At 41.4% G+C, this 19,519-nt stretch overlaps 1 protein-coding gene and 1 pseudogene across 1 annotated transcript in view; one reads left to right on the top strand and one right to left on the bottom strand.

Annotated features, from left to right (window-relative positions):
- Nucleotides 1-11,958, top strand: part of ATP7A (ATPase copper transporting alpha) — a 35,378-nt gene extending 23,420 nt beyond the window's left edge. The window contains exons 12-17 of the mRNA XM_037047766.1: nt 1,368-1,514; nt 2,438-2,580; nt 4,765-4,968; nt 5,490-5,607; nt 7,172-7,274; nt 7,627-11,958. Coding sequence (XP_036903661.1) covers nt 1,368-1,514; nt 2,438-2,580; nt 4,765-4,968; nt 5,490-5,607; nt 7,172-7,274; nt 7,627-7,903 — 992 coding nt within the window. The 3' untranslated portion in view covers nt 7,904-11,958. The remainder of the gene's footprint in view (nt 1-1,367; nt 1,515-2,437; nt 2,581-4,764; nt 4,969-5,489; nt 5,608-7,171; nt 7,275-7,626) is intronic.
- Nucleotides 11,959-15,312: 3,354 nt separating this feature from the next.
- Nucleotides 15,313-17,817, bottom strand: LOC118988307 (homeobox protein NANOG-like; annotated as a pseudogene).
- Nucleotides 17,818-19,519: the final 1,702 nt, after the last annotated feature.

The following is a 19,519-nucleotide window of genomic DNA, read 5'->3' as shown; positions in this document are numbered from 1 at the left end:
AAATCGTAAATGTACTTAAGACATTATATGAGATTTTCAGCTTAAAACATTATGGATGTTCAACTTAAAAGAAAAATTTGGTCACTGGACTTTTATGGGTCCTGTCTTCCCAGAGACGGGTAGGCCTTGCTTCATAGTCACGCTTTATTCATGGCATCGCAACTTGGCAGCACCTATATTTGCGAGCAGCTATTCTCAAGGAGGAAACATATTAAGAGTAAAATTAGAAGCAAAATATCTGATGAGCACCTTGAGAACTCAGAATTGCAAGTACTTCTATCAAACTAGATATGGGTGTACTAGTTTCTCAAATACAATGGCAAACATCTGGTTTTAGGTTGCCCTCTTTTCTTTTACTTTTATAATAAAAAATATTTTAAAAATCAGCCCTGGCTGGTGTGGCTCAGTGGTTGAGTGCTAGCCTGCGAAGCAAAGGAACACCCGTCCGATTCCCAGTCGGGGCACATGCCTGGGCTGTGGGCCAGGTCCCCCAATAGGGGGCGCTCGAGATGCGACCACACATTGAAGTTTCTCTCCCTGTCTTTACTCCCTTCCCCTTTCTGAAAATAAATAAATAAAATATTTAAAAAATAAAAAGTCACTGACATTTTACTACTTGGATATATGTACATTTTCTATATTAGTGATGACAAACTTGGGACCTGTTTGATGATTTTAAAAGATTATTGAAAGGGCTGCTGCATAATTAGAGTTATTATGTGAAGACTTTGTTGCTTATCTGTGGTGGTGGATATCACGAAAATTATTCACAGACCTTTTTTGTGCTCATCAGTTTTTGTTAGTGTTTGTATGTTTAATGTGTGGCCCAAGACAACTCTTCTTCCAGTGGGGCCCAGAGATGCCAAAAGGCTGGACACCCCTGGACCAGGGAAATGTAGTAGAATTGCCAAACAGCACTAAGGGCCCACTTAAGCTTCATGGTCACACATTTACACTGGGACATCAGTGTGGTTGTGTGTTTTTGTTCAACCACATTCAGCTGCTGATGCGCAATAAATATTTTCAATTGAATTCAGCTGCTTTGAAAGGTCAAAGGGAAAAGCCAAACAGAAAGTGTCACCAAGAAAGAAACATTTGAACTGGCTGCTGCAGAACATGATGGAGTTGGGTATTTTGGGAGGAGGGGGAAGGATGTTCCAGGTGGAGGCCACAGCATATGCAAAGGCCCAGAGGCATGGAAGAGCAGAGTATGTTTCTTCAAAATTGCAAAGTCAGTGTTGTAGGCTGCATTCTATCAACTACGCCATGTAGTGAGTGTCAAGGTTAGGCAGAAAGAATGCACCTCGTGGGGTTGTTATAATTATTACATTAAATGACCTCGCTAAATGTTACTTTTGTATTTTCAGATGCTGTTAACGCTCAGCAGTACAAAGTCCTCATTGGTAACCGGGAGTGGATGATTAGAAATGGTCTCATCATTAACAATGACGTAGATGACTACATGACTGAACATGAGCGAAAGGGTCGGACTGCCGTCTTGGTGGCAGTTGATGGTACGGTTTTGCAGAAGTACACTGTGACTCGGTGTCATGATGTCAGTTATTGTTTTGTGTGCATTTCTGAGAGACTTCTGATAATGTTATCAGAAAAAAAATGAGTTTTCAATTCCATTTGCCTTTATTTGTTTTATCGATTATGCTATTATTGTTGTCCCAATTTTTTCTCCCCTTTTGTTCCCTCCTCCCTGCATCCCTCCCACCCTCCAGCATTTCCACCCCCTTAGTTCATGTCCGTGGATCGTACATATAGGTTCTCTGGCTCATTTGCCTTTATTTTTTATTTTTTTATTTTCTTAATTCTTGTTCAAGTACACCATTTGCGTTTAAATTAACTACAGTGTTTGGGCTGTCAGCCGGTATTTCTTAAAGGAAAGAAAAGGGGTCTTGTAGTATCCACTAAGGTTTGTCCTTTTATTTTCCTATTACTACCATCATTAAAAATCCCTCCCTAGCCCTGGCTGGTGTAGCTCAGTGGATTGAGCGCGGGCCTGCAAACCAGAGGATTGCGGTTCGATTCCCAGTCAGGGCACATGCCTGGGTTGCAGGCCAGTTCCCGGCAGGGGCCAGTTCCCAGCAGGGGCCAGTTCCCAGCAGGGGCCAGTTCCCAGCAGGGGATGCACGAGAAGCAACCATACATTGATGTTTCTCTTCCTCTCTCCTTCCCTTCCCCTCTAAAGATAAATAAATAAAATTTAAAAAAATCCCTCCCTTAATCTGTGAAATTTTCATGACCAAATAGGGAGGTTTGTTTCAGGATTTGTGGTATCAACTCTGTGTGGGTTTGGTGATATTTTGAGTTAAGCCGAGCCCTGAACAGTCTTACTTCACAAGATTCTTTTCTTTGTGAAATGGTAACTCAGACTATTATTCTGCTTTCTCTGTATTCCAAACTCCATTTTCTTGTGCCCCTGTATTAGATGTGCTGTGTGGCCTGATAGCGATTGCGGACACAGTGAAGCCCGAAGCAGAGCTGGCTGTCCATATCCTGAAATCTATGGGCTTAGAAGTTGTGCTCATGACTGGAGACAACAGCAAGACGGCTAGGTGTATCGCCTCTCAGGTAACCAGTTTACGTAGTTGTTGGGGTGGGGTATGTGGTAACTTCTAATTCTTCATATGTATTTCCTTTCTTGCCTTCCTTCAGATGCTAAAACAGTAGATTATTTGTTCTTTGCATTATCCCCAAGTAGACATATGTGGTTCTTTAAAGAATCAACATGCTATTCAGGCAGGAGTTTGGACTGTTTGTGCTACTGTAATAAGTAAAAATCTCTTTGCTTAGTTCATGAGATGCTTAAGTGACATCGTGCAGCTGTTTCTGTTGATGCTTCCTTTCAAATGTTGCTCGTATTTTTTTCACCAGAGCTGCCGGCCTAAGCCAGGCTCTGATCCTCTCATGCCTAAAATACAGCACCGGCTCCACGCACTTCCCCTCCGGTGCACGCTGAACACCGCTTCCTAATGCACCACCTGGCATACGGGGCTGGCCAAAATGTCCATGTGGTTTTTTTCGGTAAAATAAAAAACACATGTTTCATTTTCACCAAGAACGTTACTGATTTGGATATTTGGAGTATGTTGGCTCTCTCCCACATTGTAAAACGTTGATCGTTCTCAATGAATGTCTCAGTTTGATCCCTATCATCTTCAACTGGTCTACCCTACTGCGGAGCATCGTCTGATGAGAACTCTCCAGCACAGAACTTCACAATCCACTTTTTAAAAAAAGTATTTTACTTATTTATTTACTTTTAGAGAGAAGGGACGGGAAGGAGAAACATCAGTGTGTGGTTGCCTCTCATGTGTCTCCTACTGGGGACCTGGCCTGCAACCCAGGCATGTGCCCCAACTGGGAATCGAACTGGCAACCCTTTGCTCCACAGGCCTGTGCTCAATCCACTGAGCTACACCAGCCAGGGCCACAATCCACTTTTGACACATTCGATCAGTTGTAGCACCTTCTCCATACACTGCACAAAGCTTTTTTTGTGTGTTTAAGGTGCGTTTTCACCTTTCTTGGGATAACAAAGCATAATATACCGAATATGACACTTATTTTCTTCCATCTTCCATATTAAAGTGGCTACACAAAAATTCACCAGTTTTGATAAGTTTTTTAAATGCACACTGATATGACAGCTCTCACAATACAATCTAACAAACCTGTTTTGAATGACATTAAAGACAACTAAGTGCTACTAAGAGCCATCTTACAGAAAAAACTAACAGATTTTGGGGGCAAGCCAGTATCATTTTTCTGCTACTGAGCCCAACATTTATTTGCCTTTCCTTCAAAATTTTTCTCATTGTCAGTCTTTTCATCTGTTAAATAACACATTCTTGCACAAAAATACAAAAGAATATAAAGTGAAAATTTTCTATTTTCCCAATTTTATAGTCACCCTTTTCCCAAGCTCCCTGTTAAGTCCTACCCACCCCCTCACAGTTTCATATATGTACATGTTCATATACAAGTGTATAGTTCTGGCATTTTCAACATAAATTGGATCATTCTTGTATAGATTCTTTAGCATTGTGCTTTTTTACATAACAGTATATATGCCTTGGTGCTTTGTCCATGTCTGAACATACATGTTTATTTATTTTTCTACAGTGGTGCATGGAATTCTATGGTGTGGTATACATCATAATTTAATTAACCATTTCTCTAATAATGGGCATTACAGTGGTTTTGAGAATTTTGTTGTTACAGCAGGGTAATATTGTGCATCCTTGGCCATACCTTTGTGCGTGTACCCATATGTCCAAAGTAGAGCTAGATGTGGAATTGCTGAACCAAGTGATATACATACTTTGATAGATGCTACCCTCCAAAAAACAGTACCAATGTACACACTCACTGACAGTGTATAAGGGAGCTCCTCTCTCCCGGTCCTCACTATCACTGGACATTAGCAGTCTTTTAAAATTTGGACATCTGGTGGGTGGAAAATGATAGCTCATTAATGCCGGACTCTGTTTTAGGTACTCAGTAATCTTTTTTTTTAAAGATTTTATTTATTTATCCTTAGAGGGGGAGGGAAGGAGAGAGGGAGAGAAACATCAATGTATGGTTGCCTCTCCTGCATCCCCTGCTGGGAACTGGCCTGCAACCCAGGCATGTGCCCTGACTGGGAATCGAACTGCAATTGTGTGGTTCGCAGGCCTGCGCCCAATCCACTGAGCTACACCAGCTAGGGCCTCAGTAATCTTTCTTGACTGGAGTTTCTTTTTCCTGATGTAGGTCGGCATCACTAAGGTGTTTGCTGAAGTTCTACCTTCCCACAAGGTTGCTAAGGTGAAGCAACTTCAAGAGGAGGGGAAACGGGTAGCCATGGTAGGAGATGGAATCAATGACTCCCCCGCTCTGGCCATGGCCAATGTTGGAATCGCCATCGGCACAGGCACAGATGTGGCCATTGAAGCAGCCGACGTGGTTTTGATAAGGGTAAGTGCTGTGGCCTGACCTTTGCGGAGTGTAAGTCTGCTCTCCATGCTCAGGGGTAGTGTCATGAAGTACATCCAGCACAACTATTCTGTTCTTCTGATTCCCTTGCTCCAGGCCATGGAGTCTGGGAGAGTTTGTGGTGGGTGTATGAGAAGTCTTACTACTTACTTCTAGACTTTCTCAATCCAGTGGAGCAAAGGAGAACAACAAGCTTCTAAAGTGAAGAGCAAGACTTGGGAACATACTTAATAAAATTGTCTTCAGTGAATACTGATGTTCTTTTAATAGCATTTAATCCCCCTTCCAGCGCACAACCCTAAATGTGTTTTCAGAACCCGGAGAAAAATCCCTGAACAGCATCTTCCAAAGCTGACTCGAATTGTTGGCAATATCTGAGATTTGTAGCTAATTCACCTATCAGCCTAAAGTACATGTCACCTCCAATATACACAGGAGCATATGCAAAAGTTACTAGTCAAGATAGAGTCTCTCACTAATATTACAAATATTTCTGTTCTCAGAATGATCTTCTGGACGTAGTAGCAAGTATTGATTTATCAAGGAAGACAGTCAAGAGGATTCGGATAAACTTCGTCTTCGCTCTAATTTATAATCTGGTTGGAATCCCCATAGCTGCTGGTATGTGACTATTAACGAGTATTGCTTTGTCCTCTGAAGTCATTAAGAGACCTATCGTTTTGGAAGCTTTAGTCTTTTTATTAGTTTTGAGCTCATTTTTTATATGTAGCCTGCTGGTGTGCTGAGAGGTAATATTAAAATCAACAATTTTATTTTTTTTAAGATTTTATTTATTTTTAGAAAGAGGGGAAGGGGGGGAGAAAGTGAGAGAGAGAAACATCAACATGTGATTGCCTCTTGCACACCCCCCTGTCAGGGACCCAGCCTGCAACCCAACCATATGCCCCGACTGGGAGTCGAACTGGCAACCCTTTGGTTCGCAAGTCTGTGCTCAATTCACTGAGTCATACCAGCCAGGGCAAAATCAACAATTTTAATTTTCAGCAATGTTGATTATAGTCTAGAATGTGTAAGTATTCTGACAGGTTTATTTTATCTTGCTTTACATTTTCCTCCCGATTTACATTTTGAAAAATTCCAAACTCACATAGACAAGGAAACAAGTAATACAATGAAAACCTCTATGCCCTTAACCTATTCATCAATTAATTATATTTTGCTACCTTAGCTCATTTCTTTCTACATATACTATCATACTCACATATATCTATTTACTTATATGATCTTTGCTTAAGAGAACAAATTTATCATTGATCTCACTACCCAAACACAAGTACTGTTAGCATTTTAGCCTGTGTAGTTTCTGTCTTTTTTCCTTTGCATGAGGTTTTGTATTGCCACGTGCTTGTGATTACAGTGTACATAGAATTCCTGCTCTTCGTGTGGTGTTACAATAGCCAACAGGTTCTTTTTTTTCAGTTTGGGGACCAGAGGAGAGATACTGAATGAAGAAATACGATCAAGAAAAACCATTATAGAATGGTATAATACACATCTGATAATCTCCTATACTTAGGAGCTTGGTAGAAGTTAGTAATAACGTAAGAGAAATAGTCGTCACTTTTTTCTTGTTCTCTCTGCTTTGGGAGCCAGAGAAAGACATAAAATGACATGAGAGCAATCACAAAGCTGTTGATAAACACACCAATGCTGAGAGGACAAAGAGTCAAAGAACAATCAAAATCCAGCGACATTAATTCATGGAGCAAGTGATTTTTTAAACATTATCTCTAAGTAATATGTGATCACAGTACAAAAAGTAGAAAATACAGATAAATACTTAAAAATTAAAAGTAGCATAAGTCTGTCTCATCCGTGTCATATGAGCAGAATATTAATTAACATGTTTGTCAAAATCAAGGGTGGACAAGTTTGTAGAACATGAACTCTCATTTCCTGTTGATAGTATTGTGATCTGGTGCAACCACCTGGGGGATATTCTGGTATGCGCTCTGGGGGGATTCTCAGATGTGTGCCCAGGGAGACATTCCCAAGAATGTTCACGGAAGCACTGTACTAGTGGAAAAGTCGGCAGCAACATAAATCTCCAGCAACAGGAAACTAAGTTTCAAACAAGGAAATGATTTGTAAATAAGCACTGGAAAACCACATCAGTGATCTGCTCGGTAGTATCTGCCCTAACTAACCTACCCTGGTTTCCTAGGAGTGTTTATGCCCATTGGTTTGGTTCTGCAGCCCTGGATGGGGTCTGCTGCGATGGCTGCTTCATCTGTCTCAGTAGTGCTCTCTTCTCTCTTCCTGAAACTGTAAGTACGATGGCTTGCTCACGTTCGTATTTTATACCTCTTTTCTCATCCTCAGTCCGTCTTTGTGGATTTTGTTCTTATGTTGATCAATGATAAGCCCAAAATGTCTTAATATAAATGTTAGCTACGTAATTATCACATTGCAAGCACAAAGACCAAGCGGGGCAAAATCGAGTACATGGGCTCTGGGAGGCAGGACTACTGATCATGTGACTACACTCCATGCCTTTGAACTGCTTTCCTGGCAGGGACCGCCTTTGCGCCCAGGCAAATCTCCTTTCACTTTGGGATGTAACAGGCATCTAGTTCACACTTGGTTATTTCAATCCAGTGTGCTCTTGCATGTGTCCAGGTACAGGAAACCAACTTATGAGAATTACGAACTGCGTGCCCGAAGCCCAATGGGACAGAAGAGCTTTTCAGAAATCAGCATTCACGTCGGAATAGATGACACCTCAAGAAATTCTCCGAAACTAGGTTTGCTGCACCGCATTGTGAATTACAGCAGAGCCTCCATCAACTCCCTGTGGTCGGATAAACGGTCCCTAACCAGCCTTGCTACCAGTGAACCCGACAAGCACTCGCTCCTGGTGGGAGAATGCAGGGAAGATGACGACACTGCGTTGTAACAGGCCGCAGGGAGCAGCCCCACGAGCGCCTGTCCACATGCACTGACTCGCCACTCGCCACCGTCACCTTCGCCTTGCAAAATATTGAGGAAGGACTTGGTGTTGGTCTTATACTAGGGATTTTATTTGCATTGCATTTTTCCCGGTGGCAACAATATCTTTTTCAGGGCATCGACGCTCTGAACCCAGCTTTATTTAGAGTGAATTTCCAGTCTCTTGTTTTGTTTTCCCTAGCAACAGGTAAATTAAGCCAGTGAGCTTTACAGCAAGCCAGCAAGTCCTACCATTGAAGATTGCCAAACTACTGCTAAAGTGATGGACCATTTGTTTTAGTTGAGGTGGGGGGAGCTGAAGGAAACGGCAATTAAATATTTGAAGATTTCAGAGTATGATCACGAGGAACTTCTTGAGCGCTGATCCCTGCCAGATGGGGGAACTGCGGCTTTCAAAGCATTGTATAAAGCATCTAGTTTTAGAAAGAAAACAGTAGAAACTGTTTAAACATAGATGTGCCTTAATTATTACTGGCTTGATCCCCCCCCCACCTTATTCTCCCTGCACCTAGGTCCTTGGTCCTTGCAATTGCTTTTGTAGATGACCCAGTATGTTTTCTTTTGTAATTTCCTTTGAGGAAGCTAAGTGTGGGTAGTTTTTTCAATGATAAAAATAACTGACAATTTTTCCAATATCTTGTTCCTTTCTTTATCTTGTAGTTCAAATGTCCTTAAAGGTAGCGTGCCCTGCTTTCCCTCTTTCCATTGTAAAAAAGCATAGCAAATTCTTCCTGCAGTGACTCCCGAGCTCGGCGGAAGCTTTCAGTTCACTCCTCTTTGAGTTCAAGCGCTAGGTTGTTCTGTCAGCATCGGTGCCCAAACTGAAGATTTTGAACCTCTTCCACAGTTGTTTTCAAAGATCAAAGATTTTTCAAAGATTTTTTTAAACCACGTTCAACATATACGGGTCATAAAATTACCTGGACTCACTAAATTTGTCCCTTTTTTAAAAATAAGACCTTAGCTGGTAGATATAATTTAATAGATTTTAATTGTCTTTTAGTGTTTTAGGTAACCCGTCAAAATGACTTTAAAATAATGCTATTACACAAAACTGCTTTTTTACCAAAAATACAATAAATTATAATACCGAAATGAGAATTTCCCTAGGTCGTGATACCTTTCAGGCAAATCTGTACTTTTCTCTAGTTTAAAACATTTGCACTCACTAATTAGTGTGATTGGCAAATTCAGGGGCTTGTTCTCATTGCCGTATCGATTTAGGAATTCCCCTGTAAGTGCCTGGGAGATAATACACAACTGGCCAGAGATCTGGTACTTGTCTTGCTATTGAAATTCCCTTGTTAATTGTGAGATGGATTTCATATGTAGAATACATAAGTGCAGAGAACTCATAAATGAATTCCCAATGTTTTGTTCCCACTGCCATACGTAAAACTGCTAGCACAGTGCCTAGCACATACAGTTGGTAATCAGTAAATGTTCTTTTCTCTGCTTGAGGTCAGTAATAACAATTAAAAATCGTTTTGCTAGGACAGAGTCTGCAATCAGGTGGGAGTGGGGGATGGGTGTCTTCCCAGCCTACTTCCTTTCTCTGTTACCTTTTCACACACACACACACACACACACACACACACACACACACACACAGAAGAAGTTTACAACATTATTCCATGCTGTCTTTGTAGATTCAGAAAAGATCTCATTTTTATCTCAGCTATTTTAGAGAGAGCTGAAATTTCATGAAGGTGCTATTAATCTAGAAAGGCAAACCCATTTTAATGAAGTGTGAATGAGTCTGTAGTCTAGGCCTTTCCTTAGACCATTGCCTATGCTAACGTCCATGCTACTGGTGTGAGTTTTAACAGTTTCTTCCTTTCATTCCAATGGCCTAGCATACCTAGAAAAAACACTTAATATGACAGGCGTATATTAGAGTTTTCAAAAAAGAAGCCCACCTCTCTCTCTCACTGTCACTCTTACTTTTTTCCTCTCTCTCTGAAGCACTTGAATATAGCTAGTTACTGCTTTTGTTGTTCTGGGTGTGTTTGAGCTGTGCTCTTGGCCTTGCCTGCCGGAGACCCAAGTCATAGGGTAGTTAGTGCAAGGAGCAGCCTGTAGTCGGGGGAAATTAAGGATCTCATTTCAGCCCTTACTACCAGAGCAGAAAACATGCTCTTTAGAAAGAATCCGGCTTTAAATGTCTGTAAGCATCTTTGAATGCTCTTCCACAAGTCTCGTTTGCAATCTTGAACCCCTGTTAGCTTCACAGAGTAGCCGTATTCACGGGAGAGAGAAGCAGTACATGGAGGGGACCCAAACTGTGGTTTTCAGTTAGTTGTAACTAGCGTTAAATAACTAGTTACTGGTGAGAACAATGTTTATAAGTGTGTCTAGTGTGTGTTTATATACAGATATAAACAGACACACACATAGACACGTATGACCATATAGAAAGAAACTAAATTGACAATGGTCCCGCTTTACCCATGCAGAACATGTTCCCAGACCTATATAGATGCCTGAAACTGTGGACAATACTGAACGCTACACATACTATGCTTTTCCCCAGCATACGCTCTTTTCACTTAAATGAAGCACTTTATCGTTTCTCTTGGGCATATCTGAATTACCAGCATCTCTACTCTCGTACTTTGGGGCCATTATTCAGTAAAATGAGGGCAACTGGAACAGAAGCACTGTGATACCGTGACCGTCAATCTGGTAAATGACACGACTACTAAGGGACTTTGTGGGCAGGGAGCGGATACAGTGTGGAGATGAGGGACAGAGGGATGATTCAGGTCTCGGGTTGGACAGACTGAGACAGCGTGAGATTTCATCACGTTACTCAGAATGGCACACAATTTAAAACTTATGAATCGTCTTTTTTCTTGGAATTTTTCATTGAAGATTTTCAGACCACAATTGACTGTAGATAACTGATAGGGGAACGTGAAGCTGAGGTACGGAGGGACTACTGTGTATTTGAATTTGATATTTGAAGTTCTTTATTTGTTACTCATTTATCATTTCTTCTGTATTCACTCAGCAACCATGTCCTCAGGCTGAAGTGAACAGGATGTTTTGATATTCAGTGCTTGTTCAGACTCAACTATGGGGCACATTTTATCTTAAATATCCAAAGATGCCTTTTGAACTTCAAAGATTAAAACACACCTAAAGTACTTAGTGTTGTAGTCTACAGAAGTGTGGTCGTCATTTGTGAAACTAGAAATGTTATTTTTCCTAGTTTAGTATCAACACTTTAGTGTTAAATTTGATGCCTTGTGAACAAATACTTTTGTATTGTGCTGTAACTTTTTAAAAGTTATTCTTTTGTTCAGAATGCTTAAATAACACTGTAGATGGATGTCTCCAAAAATTTAAGCGTGCATATCTTTCATGTACACAGCTTAAAATCAAGAATGTATGTTGTTAGAGAATTTTTCCCATTACTTGTGGATCTTGCTTTAAAAATATTTTTCTTAATATTTATTTTACTCTTGTTATTTTCTGTGGCTGAGGCATCTGGTTACTGGTTATTTTAATGAGAATAAAAACATTCCTGGAATCACTCCCTTTGGATTTTTTGGTTGTTTCTTACTTTTCTATCACTACAAATATTATTTTACCAAATATAAAAATATGTAAATTCATGCCAAATGATAGCTCTTTTTACACTAACTGTTTGTAGTCCTTCTGAAAGTTTATCTGGTATGAGTAGCCAGATAAAGCATACAAGCAAGAATTCTTGTTCTTCATTTAAAAGAGCTTCTGTCATGGCATCGATAATAAATGCCTTTTGTAGCCAAAACCAGGCGTCTCAACCTTATGTTTTTTGGTTCAAGGAATGTTTAACTGAACATTGTTAAACATTGATTGTTTGCTACCCAAACAGTAGTGGGCGATGTTGTGCAATAATCATCTACTAGAGTCAAGTTATTTAGTCGTTTGTTTTTCCATAAGCATGTAATTGGTCATATTTTGATCTGCCAAGGATGTGCCTTCGACTTTATAATTATAGTATTGTAAAAAAAATGTTTTTGTCAGTGTCTCATTTGTTAAATCATCCAACTCATCTACCAGCAGTTTCAAAGTACCCGTTTAGTGTTTTGGGTTTTTTTTTTTTTTACTGTTAACAATGAGGCAGGATTAGAGGGAGCACCATTTATTCACTGAGAGTGGGAGGGAAGAAATTTATTTTCCTTCAGACTCCACTTGTGTATCATTTTGTGAAGATGAGAATTGAAGAAAGGAATGTAATTGTTCTCTTGATAGACTGTCTACCACACAGGTGGCAAACACAAGGCCCGAGGTCCGAATCCCACCCTCCATCTTGTTTTATCCGGCCCGGCACCTTGTTTCTACCCGGCAGCGGCGCTGAGCTCTCATTTAACTGTCGAGGAGTAGTTACGTTTATACCATCCCAACACTACATTCAGCCCTTTGAAGGCAACTGCGAGGCTGATGTGGCCCCCAGTGAAAATGAGTTTGACACCCCTGCTATAAACCAGTGACATGTGATGCTACAAAGAACATTTATTTTGTGTACTTTATTATGTATCTAAAATAATAAAAGGAATTCATTTTGTCAGATCCTTTTCTTAAATCAATTGCAACCCCCCTACCCTTTCCTGAGTCAGACGTGAGGCCATCCACTTTCCAAGTCTGCACTACTAGACAAATATCCGGAAGAAGAAGGGAGAAGGGAAAAGCAAATTTACAATTGATTTGCTTATGGTAGTGACAGCTCCTTTTGGGAGCAGGAGACCTACTGTCTTCACAGAGAAAGAACAGCGTCAAAGTATGGGATTTCTTATAAGTAATGCTGTTTGTTGTTCGTTTCATGAGAAAATATGGGAAGGTCTAACAAAATTACAGAACATATATATTGAAGTCTCAGCAAGTATTCTCAGTGATGACTCATAATTCTATTCTCCATAACTTGTGATTGATTTAGTGTAAGGGACCCGTTTGTTGAAGTCTGGCAAATGTGACTCAGCTCTGTGTGGAAAACCTACAGAAGCGAAGTGCTGGGCAGGAGCCAGACCTTCAAACCGGGTTTTCCCATGGGAATCGGGCCGAGAAAATGCATACAGATTTTTATGGCTTGCTCTTGCTAAAACTCCATCACCCTGGTTTAAAACAACAAATGTATGTCGTCTATCTTCAAGGTAATTTCCAAAGCCTTTATGAGTTCTCCCAAGGACAGAGCTAATCAGCTCATCACCATTCCCCTCTGCGTGGTATTTTCATTTCTTGATTGTACCTAAAATGTAGACAATAATATTCTATGTCATAGATAGTAAATCTTTCTCTGATGTAAGACCCAAGGGGAACAACAAAAGCCTGTCTAGGCAAGGGTCCAGGTGCTCCCCTCTGGAGGGAGTGGCCAAGGCATCCACAGGCACTCTCCTCTTGAGAGAATAGCCTTGCAGTTCCCTTGTTCTCCACAGGATTGTTGTGGCCGGTGCATTCGTTACCGTCGTCAGCCACAATGGGCGGACTCTGCTGGACAGAGTCCGCCACGATTTAGGAAGAGGTGTGTGATGCAGTTCTGAAGAATGAGATGAGGTGGATCCTCCTTGGGGCTTCTGGAAAGGTTTCCTCTTTTTTAAAAATAATTTCATTTATCTTTAGAGAGAAAGGATGGGGTGGGGGAAGAGTGGGAGAGAAACATCAGTGTGTGGTTGCTTCTCATGTGTCTCCTACTGGGGACCTGGCTCACAACCCAGACACATGCTCTGACTGGGAATTGAACCTGTGATCTTCTGGTTTGCAGGCTGGCACTCAATCCACTGAGCCACACCAGATGGGGCTGTTTCCTCACTCTTAAAAAGTGGCACAAGTGAAATACCCCACTATATACCTATTTAAACCATCCAACTTTACTGGCAAAGATATGGAGCAACTGAAGTCTCCTATATAGTACGGGTGGAAATCCAAAATGGCATAGCCAATGTGAAGAAAAGTTTGGTCAGTTCTTGTATACATACACTTGTCATATGACCCAGTGATCACACTCCTAGGCATTTACACTAGATCAAGGTTTCTCAGCCTTGCCACTATTGACATTTTGGGCCAGCTAATTCCTGCTTGCGAGGGGCTGTCCTATGCATTGTAGGATGTTTAGCAGCGTCCCTGGTGGACGCATCCAGTAGATGGCAGTAGTACTACCCCCATAGCCCAAGTTGAGACGAAAGGTTTCCAGACATTGCCAAATACCCTTTGGGGGCAAAATAGTCCCTGGTTGAGATGCACAACTATAGAAAATGAAACTTCTGTTCATGCAAAAACCTATTATCAAGTGCTCCTAGGGGTTCTATTCATAATTGCCAAGAACAAGAAACAACCCACGTGGTTTTTGGTTGGCAAATGAGTAAGCAAACAGTGCTAAATCCATACGATGGAATACTACTCTGCAACAAGCAAGAAAGAGCCATGAATATACACACAAAAATTTATTGGATCTGAAACATTATGCTGAGTGAAAGAAGTCAGTCTCAAAATTTTGCAGACTGGGATTCTGTTAGGTAACATTCTTTTTTAAATTACAGTTTACATTCAATATTATTTTGTATTAGTTTGAGGTATACAACATAGTGGTTAGACAATCCTATACTTTACAAAGTGATTCCCCTGATACTTCCAGTCCCCATCTGGCACCATACATAGTTATTACAGTGTTACTGACTATTCCCTATGCTGTGCTTTACATCCCAGTGACTCCTCTGTAACTGCTGCTCTATACTTCTCAATCCCTTCACCTGTTTCACCCATCCCCTCAACCCCGTCCACTCTGGCAACCATGATTCTGTTCTCTGTATATGAGTCTGTTTCTTTTTTTTTAATGGGAAAATAGACGTTTGATTTTTTGTATTTAAACTTATAAACCAACCAGCCAAACTGGTAATATGGTGATACAGCAAAACACAAAACATCTATCAGAAATACTTGAGCAATAAGTTGGGGCTTGTAGTAAAACAGCAAAAGGGGCAGAGGAAACCAGTTAAATATATTGTAGCTTAACCGCATTCACCTGAACTGAGGTTGGTAACAGGCCTCCCAATCCCAGAAAACACACATAATCTTTTATCACACATCTTTGTACTTTTACTTTCTATTCTTCAGTTTGACATTCTACACCCTAGAGTAATTCAAAATAGTATTGTATTTAATTATCTATAACCAGAGACATCATACATGTCTATAGCAGCAAGGCTACGGAAATCTCTGATGAGACTCAGCACACCTCACCCCCACCGCTCCAAGTCGGCATAATAGGCATAATGAGAAGCAGCATATCGGGGCAGAGATACACTGAAAAATCCTAGGAGAGATACAGCCACTGCCCAGAGGGAGATTGAATATACCTGTCATCACACTGAATGTTCATGGCCAGATGTTTATGGAGTCTGGCTGCATATTTGTGGAGTAATCCGAGAATAACTCCATGGTTTTCTGGGTGCTATAATACATAGGGGTTTGCAGTGTTGCATCATAGCTTTCCCCAGCAGTTCCCAAGGTGACCTCTAAATCACTGATGGGAGTTTGCTGGAACTGGATCTGGGGCTGCAGGGATTCCTCTCCATAACCAGAGAACTGGTTGGTCCAGGCCTGGTTGTTCCAGGCCTTGGGGTACCAGGTCTGACTATTCCAGGAATGGTAGTTCCAAGACGGGCTGTTCCAGGAATGGTTGCTGCAAGAGAGGTTGCGGCAGGTCTGGTTGCTCCATACTGAAATGTTTCCAGAAGCATTCACCAGACATCCCCGGTGATGATAGGAAGAGAAGCCCGGGTACTCTGTAGTTGCTGAGCTCATCTGAGTTCAACGGTTGCTACTCTTTGGCCAGGCGTACTTCTGCCACCTCTTACATTTCATTCTCTGGTTCTGGAACCAGGTCTTAATCTGTTTGTAGCTAAGGTTCAAGACGTTGGAAAGTTCTTACATCTGCTGGAGGTCTCTGAAATCTCTCATTGAGTACACAGAGCTGGGTCTGTGAGAAGACGGTTCTGACCTTCTGTTTCTTGACCTGGCCCTTTTCCTCCTTCACTACACTGTCCTCTATAGAAGTGGGCAGTATTATGTTGGGACCGGTGGAAGAATCAGGGCTGTTCTGAAGCAGCAGGTCTGTGGAGGAAGGAAGAGGAGAGACAGTCTGTGTGTGGAGTGTCTCAGCAGATGACGTTGGCAAGGATGCAGAGTTTTCTTCAGGCTCATAAACCTCAGGCACTGGTGAAGGTTCCCTAGAATTGGATGCTTCAAGGCGGGGCAGACTTTGGGGACAAGCCGAATGCACACTCACGCTTTTCTGTAACGAGAGCCAACCGACCCAATCTACGAAAAGCGAGTCTGTTTCTATTTTGTTTCTTTTGCTCTTTGAATTCCACATAGGAGTGAGATCATATGGTATTTGTCTTTCTCTGACTGGTTTACTTCACTTAGCATGGTAGTCTCCAGGTCCATCCCTGCTTTTGCAGAGAGTAAGATCCAACTCTATGACTGAGGAATATTCCATTATACATACATACAGCAATGCTTTTATCCACTACTCGTTAGATGGCATTTTTTAAAAGACAAACTTATAACAATAGAAGGCAGATCAGTGGTTTCTGGCAGTTAGGAATGAAGGGAAGGTGCACTAAAAGATTACCAGGGGCTCTGGGGGGGGGTGAGAAAACCCTTCTGTACCTTGATTCTGGTGATGTGTTCACATGTATTAAAGTTTATAGAACTGTACACCAAAAGAGTCCATGTTATTGTATGTTCCCTTAAAAAAGTCATTTTTAAAAATAAGAGGGTTAAAGAAACCACGACGCAAGAGTGTTGAATGTTATTAAATGAGGATATGATTCCAAGAGCTGCTATAGCCGACNAAATATAGAATCTAAAGAACTTGAGACACGTGGTTATAAACTGGGGGGGGGGAGAATGGTGGGGGAGGGAGGGTGCGGGTGGAGGGGAATGAAGGGGGGGAATAGAACAACTCTAATGGTATAATCAATAAAATATATTAAAAAAAACACTTCCTCTCAATATGCCCCCCCCAAAAAGGCTGACTTTTATGTTCCGTATATTCACTCCATAGTTATTAAATGAGGATATGATTCTAAGAGCTGCTATAGCCGACTTGCCCTTCATCACGTCAGCAGTAATCAGCTTTGGAACTGTCCCTCACAGGGCTTTTTGTGAGATAGATAGTCCATTTATTTCCCTTCCCTGAAAGCCACTTCTGGTGTGGTTTCTATCACTTGGCACTAAAAAGCATCCCCTTTTACAAATAGATGGTAAGTGTTATTATCTGTTAAACTTGTTAACACTTCATTTGGTTGTGAAAAGTAAACATTGAACTTCTAATGTATTAAAGTAATTAAATGCAATGTGGATGGAGAACAATCCAGAAGGTTTTCTTTTAATAAGAATGACCATGCATGAGAGAACCTTCATACCCCTCACATCAGTGCATTTCACTGGCTCCTACAGATACCCTGTGAATAAGACAGACATCATTTATCCCATTCTTTGGTTGAGAGCATAGTGTGCAAATGAGTGATAGGTGACATGGTTATGGTCCATACCTTAACACAAAAGACTAATTAATGGTTTAAACTTTGTTGTACGGATGTGTCAGAAGGAACGGTTTTGAAGAGAGGAGGCTTTGTGTACCCTCCAACCTAAGCTACAATATGCAGGAAGAAAGGAATAAAAATGGTATTTAAGAGTGTAATAAAGACAAGAAAATGCATTCTGAACTGCTAGACCTACCAAATAGGTAGGAAGTGACTTTGTGAAGAGGCTGTCACTTTCCTGGGTTCGTGGAAGGAACATAGAGGATGGTTCCAAGATACCAGCAGGGACTCGGATATTCGGATATTCGCTGCCAACAGGAGGTGCGGTCTGCTTTTTCAAAGATACAGATGCAGGTATGGGTAGGTCTGATTTGGTGACTCAGTGTGAATGCACTTAATGTCACTGAGTTGTGTGCCTAAAATGCTTAAAAGGGTGCATTTTATCTTACATACATTTTACCACAGTGTTTCAAAAGAGAAAAAAATAGGATTTGATTTTCCGGATTACGTCTAATAAGTCAAGACTAATAAACCCTAGGCACTCTCACAAAGAACATATTTTTTAAAAGATTTTATTTATTTATTTTTTAGAGAGGGGAAGGGAGGAAGAAAGAGAGGAAGAGAAACATTAATGTGTAGAGGGAGAGACATATCAATGTGTGGTTGCTTCTCATGCACCCCCTATTGGGGACCTGGCCTGCAACCCAGGCATGTGCCCTGACTGGGAATCCAACCGGCCACCCTTTGGTTCACAGGCCAGCCCTCAACCACTGAGCCATACCAGCCAGGGCAGAACATCTTTTTATTTTCTTACTTATTTTATCCTCACCTGAGCATGTTTCCATTGATTCTAGAGGGAGAGAGAGAGAGAAATAAACATGGATGTGAGAAAAATGTCAATCAGTTGACTCCTGTATGTGCCCCTAGAAGGGATCAAACCCACAACCTTAGGTATATGCCCTGACCAGGGATCGAACCTGTGACCCTTTAGTTCATGGGAATGAATGCTTCAACCAACTGAGCCACACCAACCAAGCCTAGTAGCCAGGTAATTTTAGGACTGTATAAATGTAACTATTCCTTAATTGTTAAGGAGTTGAAATTACATTTGGCCCTTTGAAGGCAACCACAAGACTGATGTGGCCCACAGTGAAACTGAGTTTGACACCCCTGGCTTATAGGCTATTTGGCTGATAATGCTTGCATAATTCAGAGAGCATCCAGACCAGCATTCTGGTATGTTTTCCCACAAAACAGCTCTTACTAGCACCATGAAGTTCTTCTATATGTTACTTACATGATGAGCCCGAGAGAGGCTTTATCTTTCTTTGTCTTCCTTGCAACTCAGGTGAGAGAACTGCTCATACATGGTTTCTGGAAAGAAATAAGTAAAGAACCCATCTCTGAGAAGCCAGGAAGGGCAGGATATCTTGCTGGTAGCCTTATAAAGACCTTTCTCTTGGGAAAAATCCCCTGGGAATAGTACTTCCAGAAAGATGAATGAAAAGTCTACTTCATCAGTGGTGTCTCTAAGTGTGACTTTCTGTTTAAATTTTTTCCTGCTTTTCTAAATTGTCTCACCTAAAACAAATGATATATTTTTTAAGATTTTATTTATTTATCTTTAGAGGGGAAGGGAAGGAGAGAGGGAGAAAAATATCAACGTATGGTTGCCTCTCATGAGTCCCCTGCCAGGAACTGGCCTGCAGCCCAGGCACGTGCCCTGACTGGGAATCGAACCACGATCATGTGGTTCGCAGGCCCGCTCTCAATCCACTGAGCTACACCGGCCAGGGCTAAAACAAATATTTGTAAAGGCAGACCAGACACCTCAGAGCACATCCAGAAAGTTCAGAAGAGGAAGAGACACTAGCTCAGCCCGGCAGGAGGAAGTACACAGGCTCAGGGAAGCGGCACAGGTGCCTGGTGGAACAGAGATACCAGGACAGCTCTGATCCTTACAGGCTGGGTGATTTGGGGCTAATTAGGTGACTATTCTGTGTCCCAGTTTCCTCATCTAAAAACTGCAA

The sequence above is a fragment of the Sturnira hondurensis genome, unplaced genomic scaffold (genome assembly GCF_014824575.4).
Source record: "Sturnira hondurensis isolate 20B ecotype Veracruz unplaced genomic scaffold, ASM1482457v3 Scaffold0006301, whole genome shotgun sequence".
NCBI classification, from domain to species: Eukaryota; Metazoa; Chordata; class Mammalia; order Chiroptera; family Phyllostomidae; genus Sturnira; species Sturnira hondurensis.
Note: the sequence above shows the minus strand (reverse complement) of the source record. Positions and strands in the feature narration are given on the sequence as shown.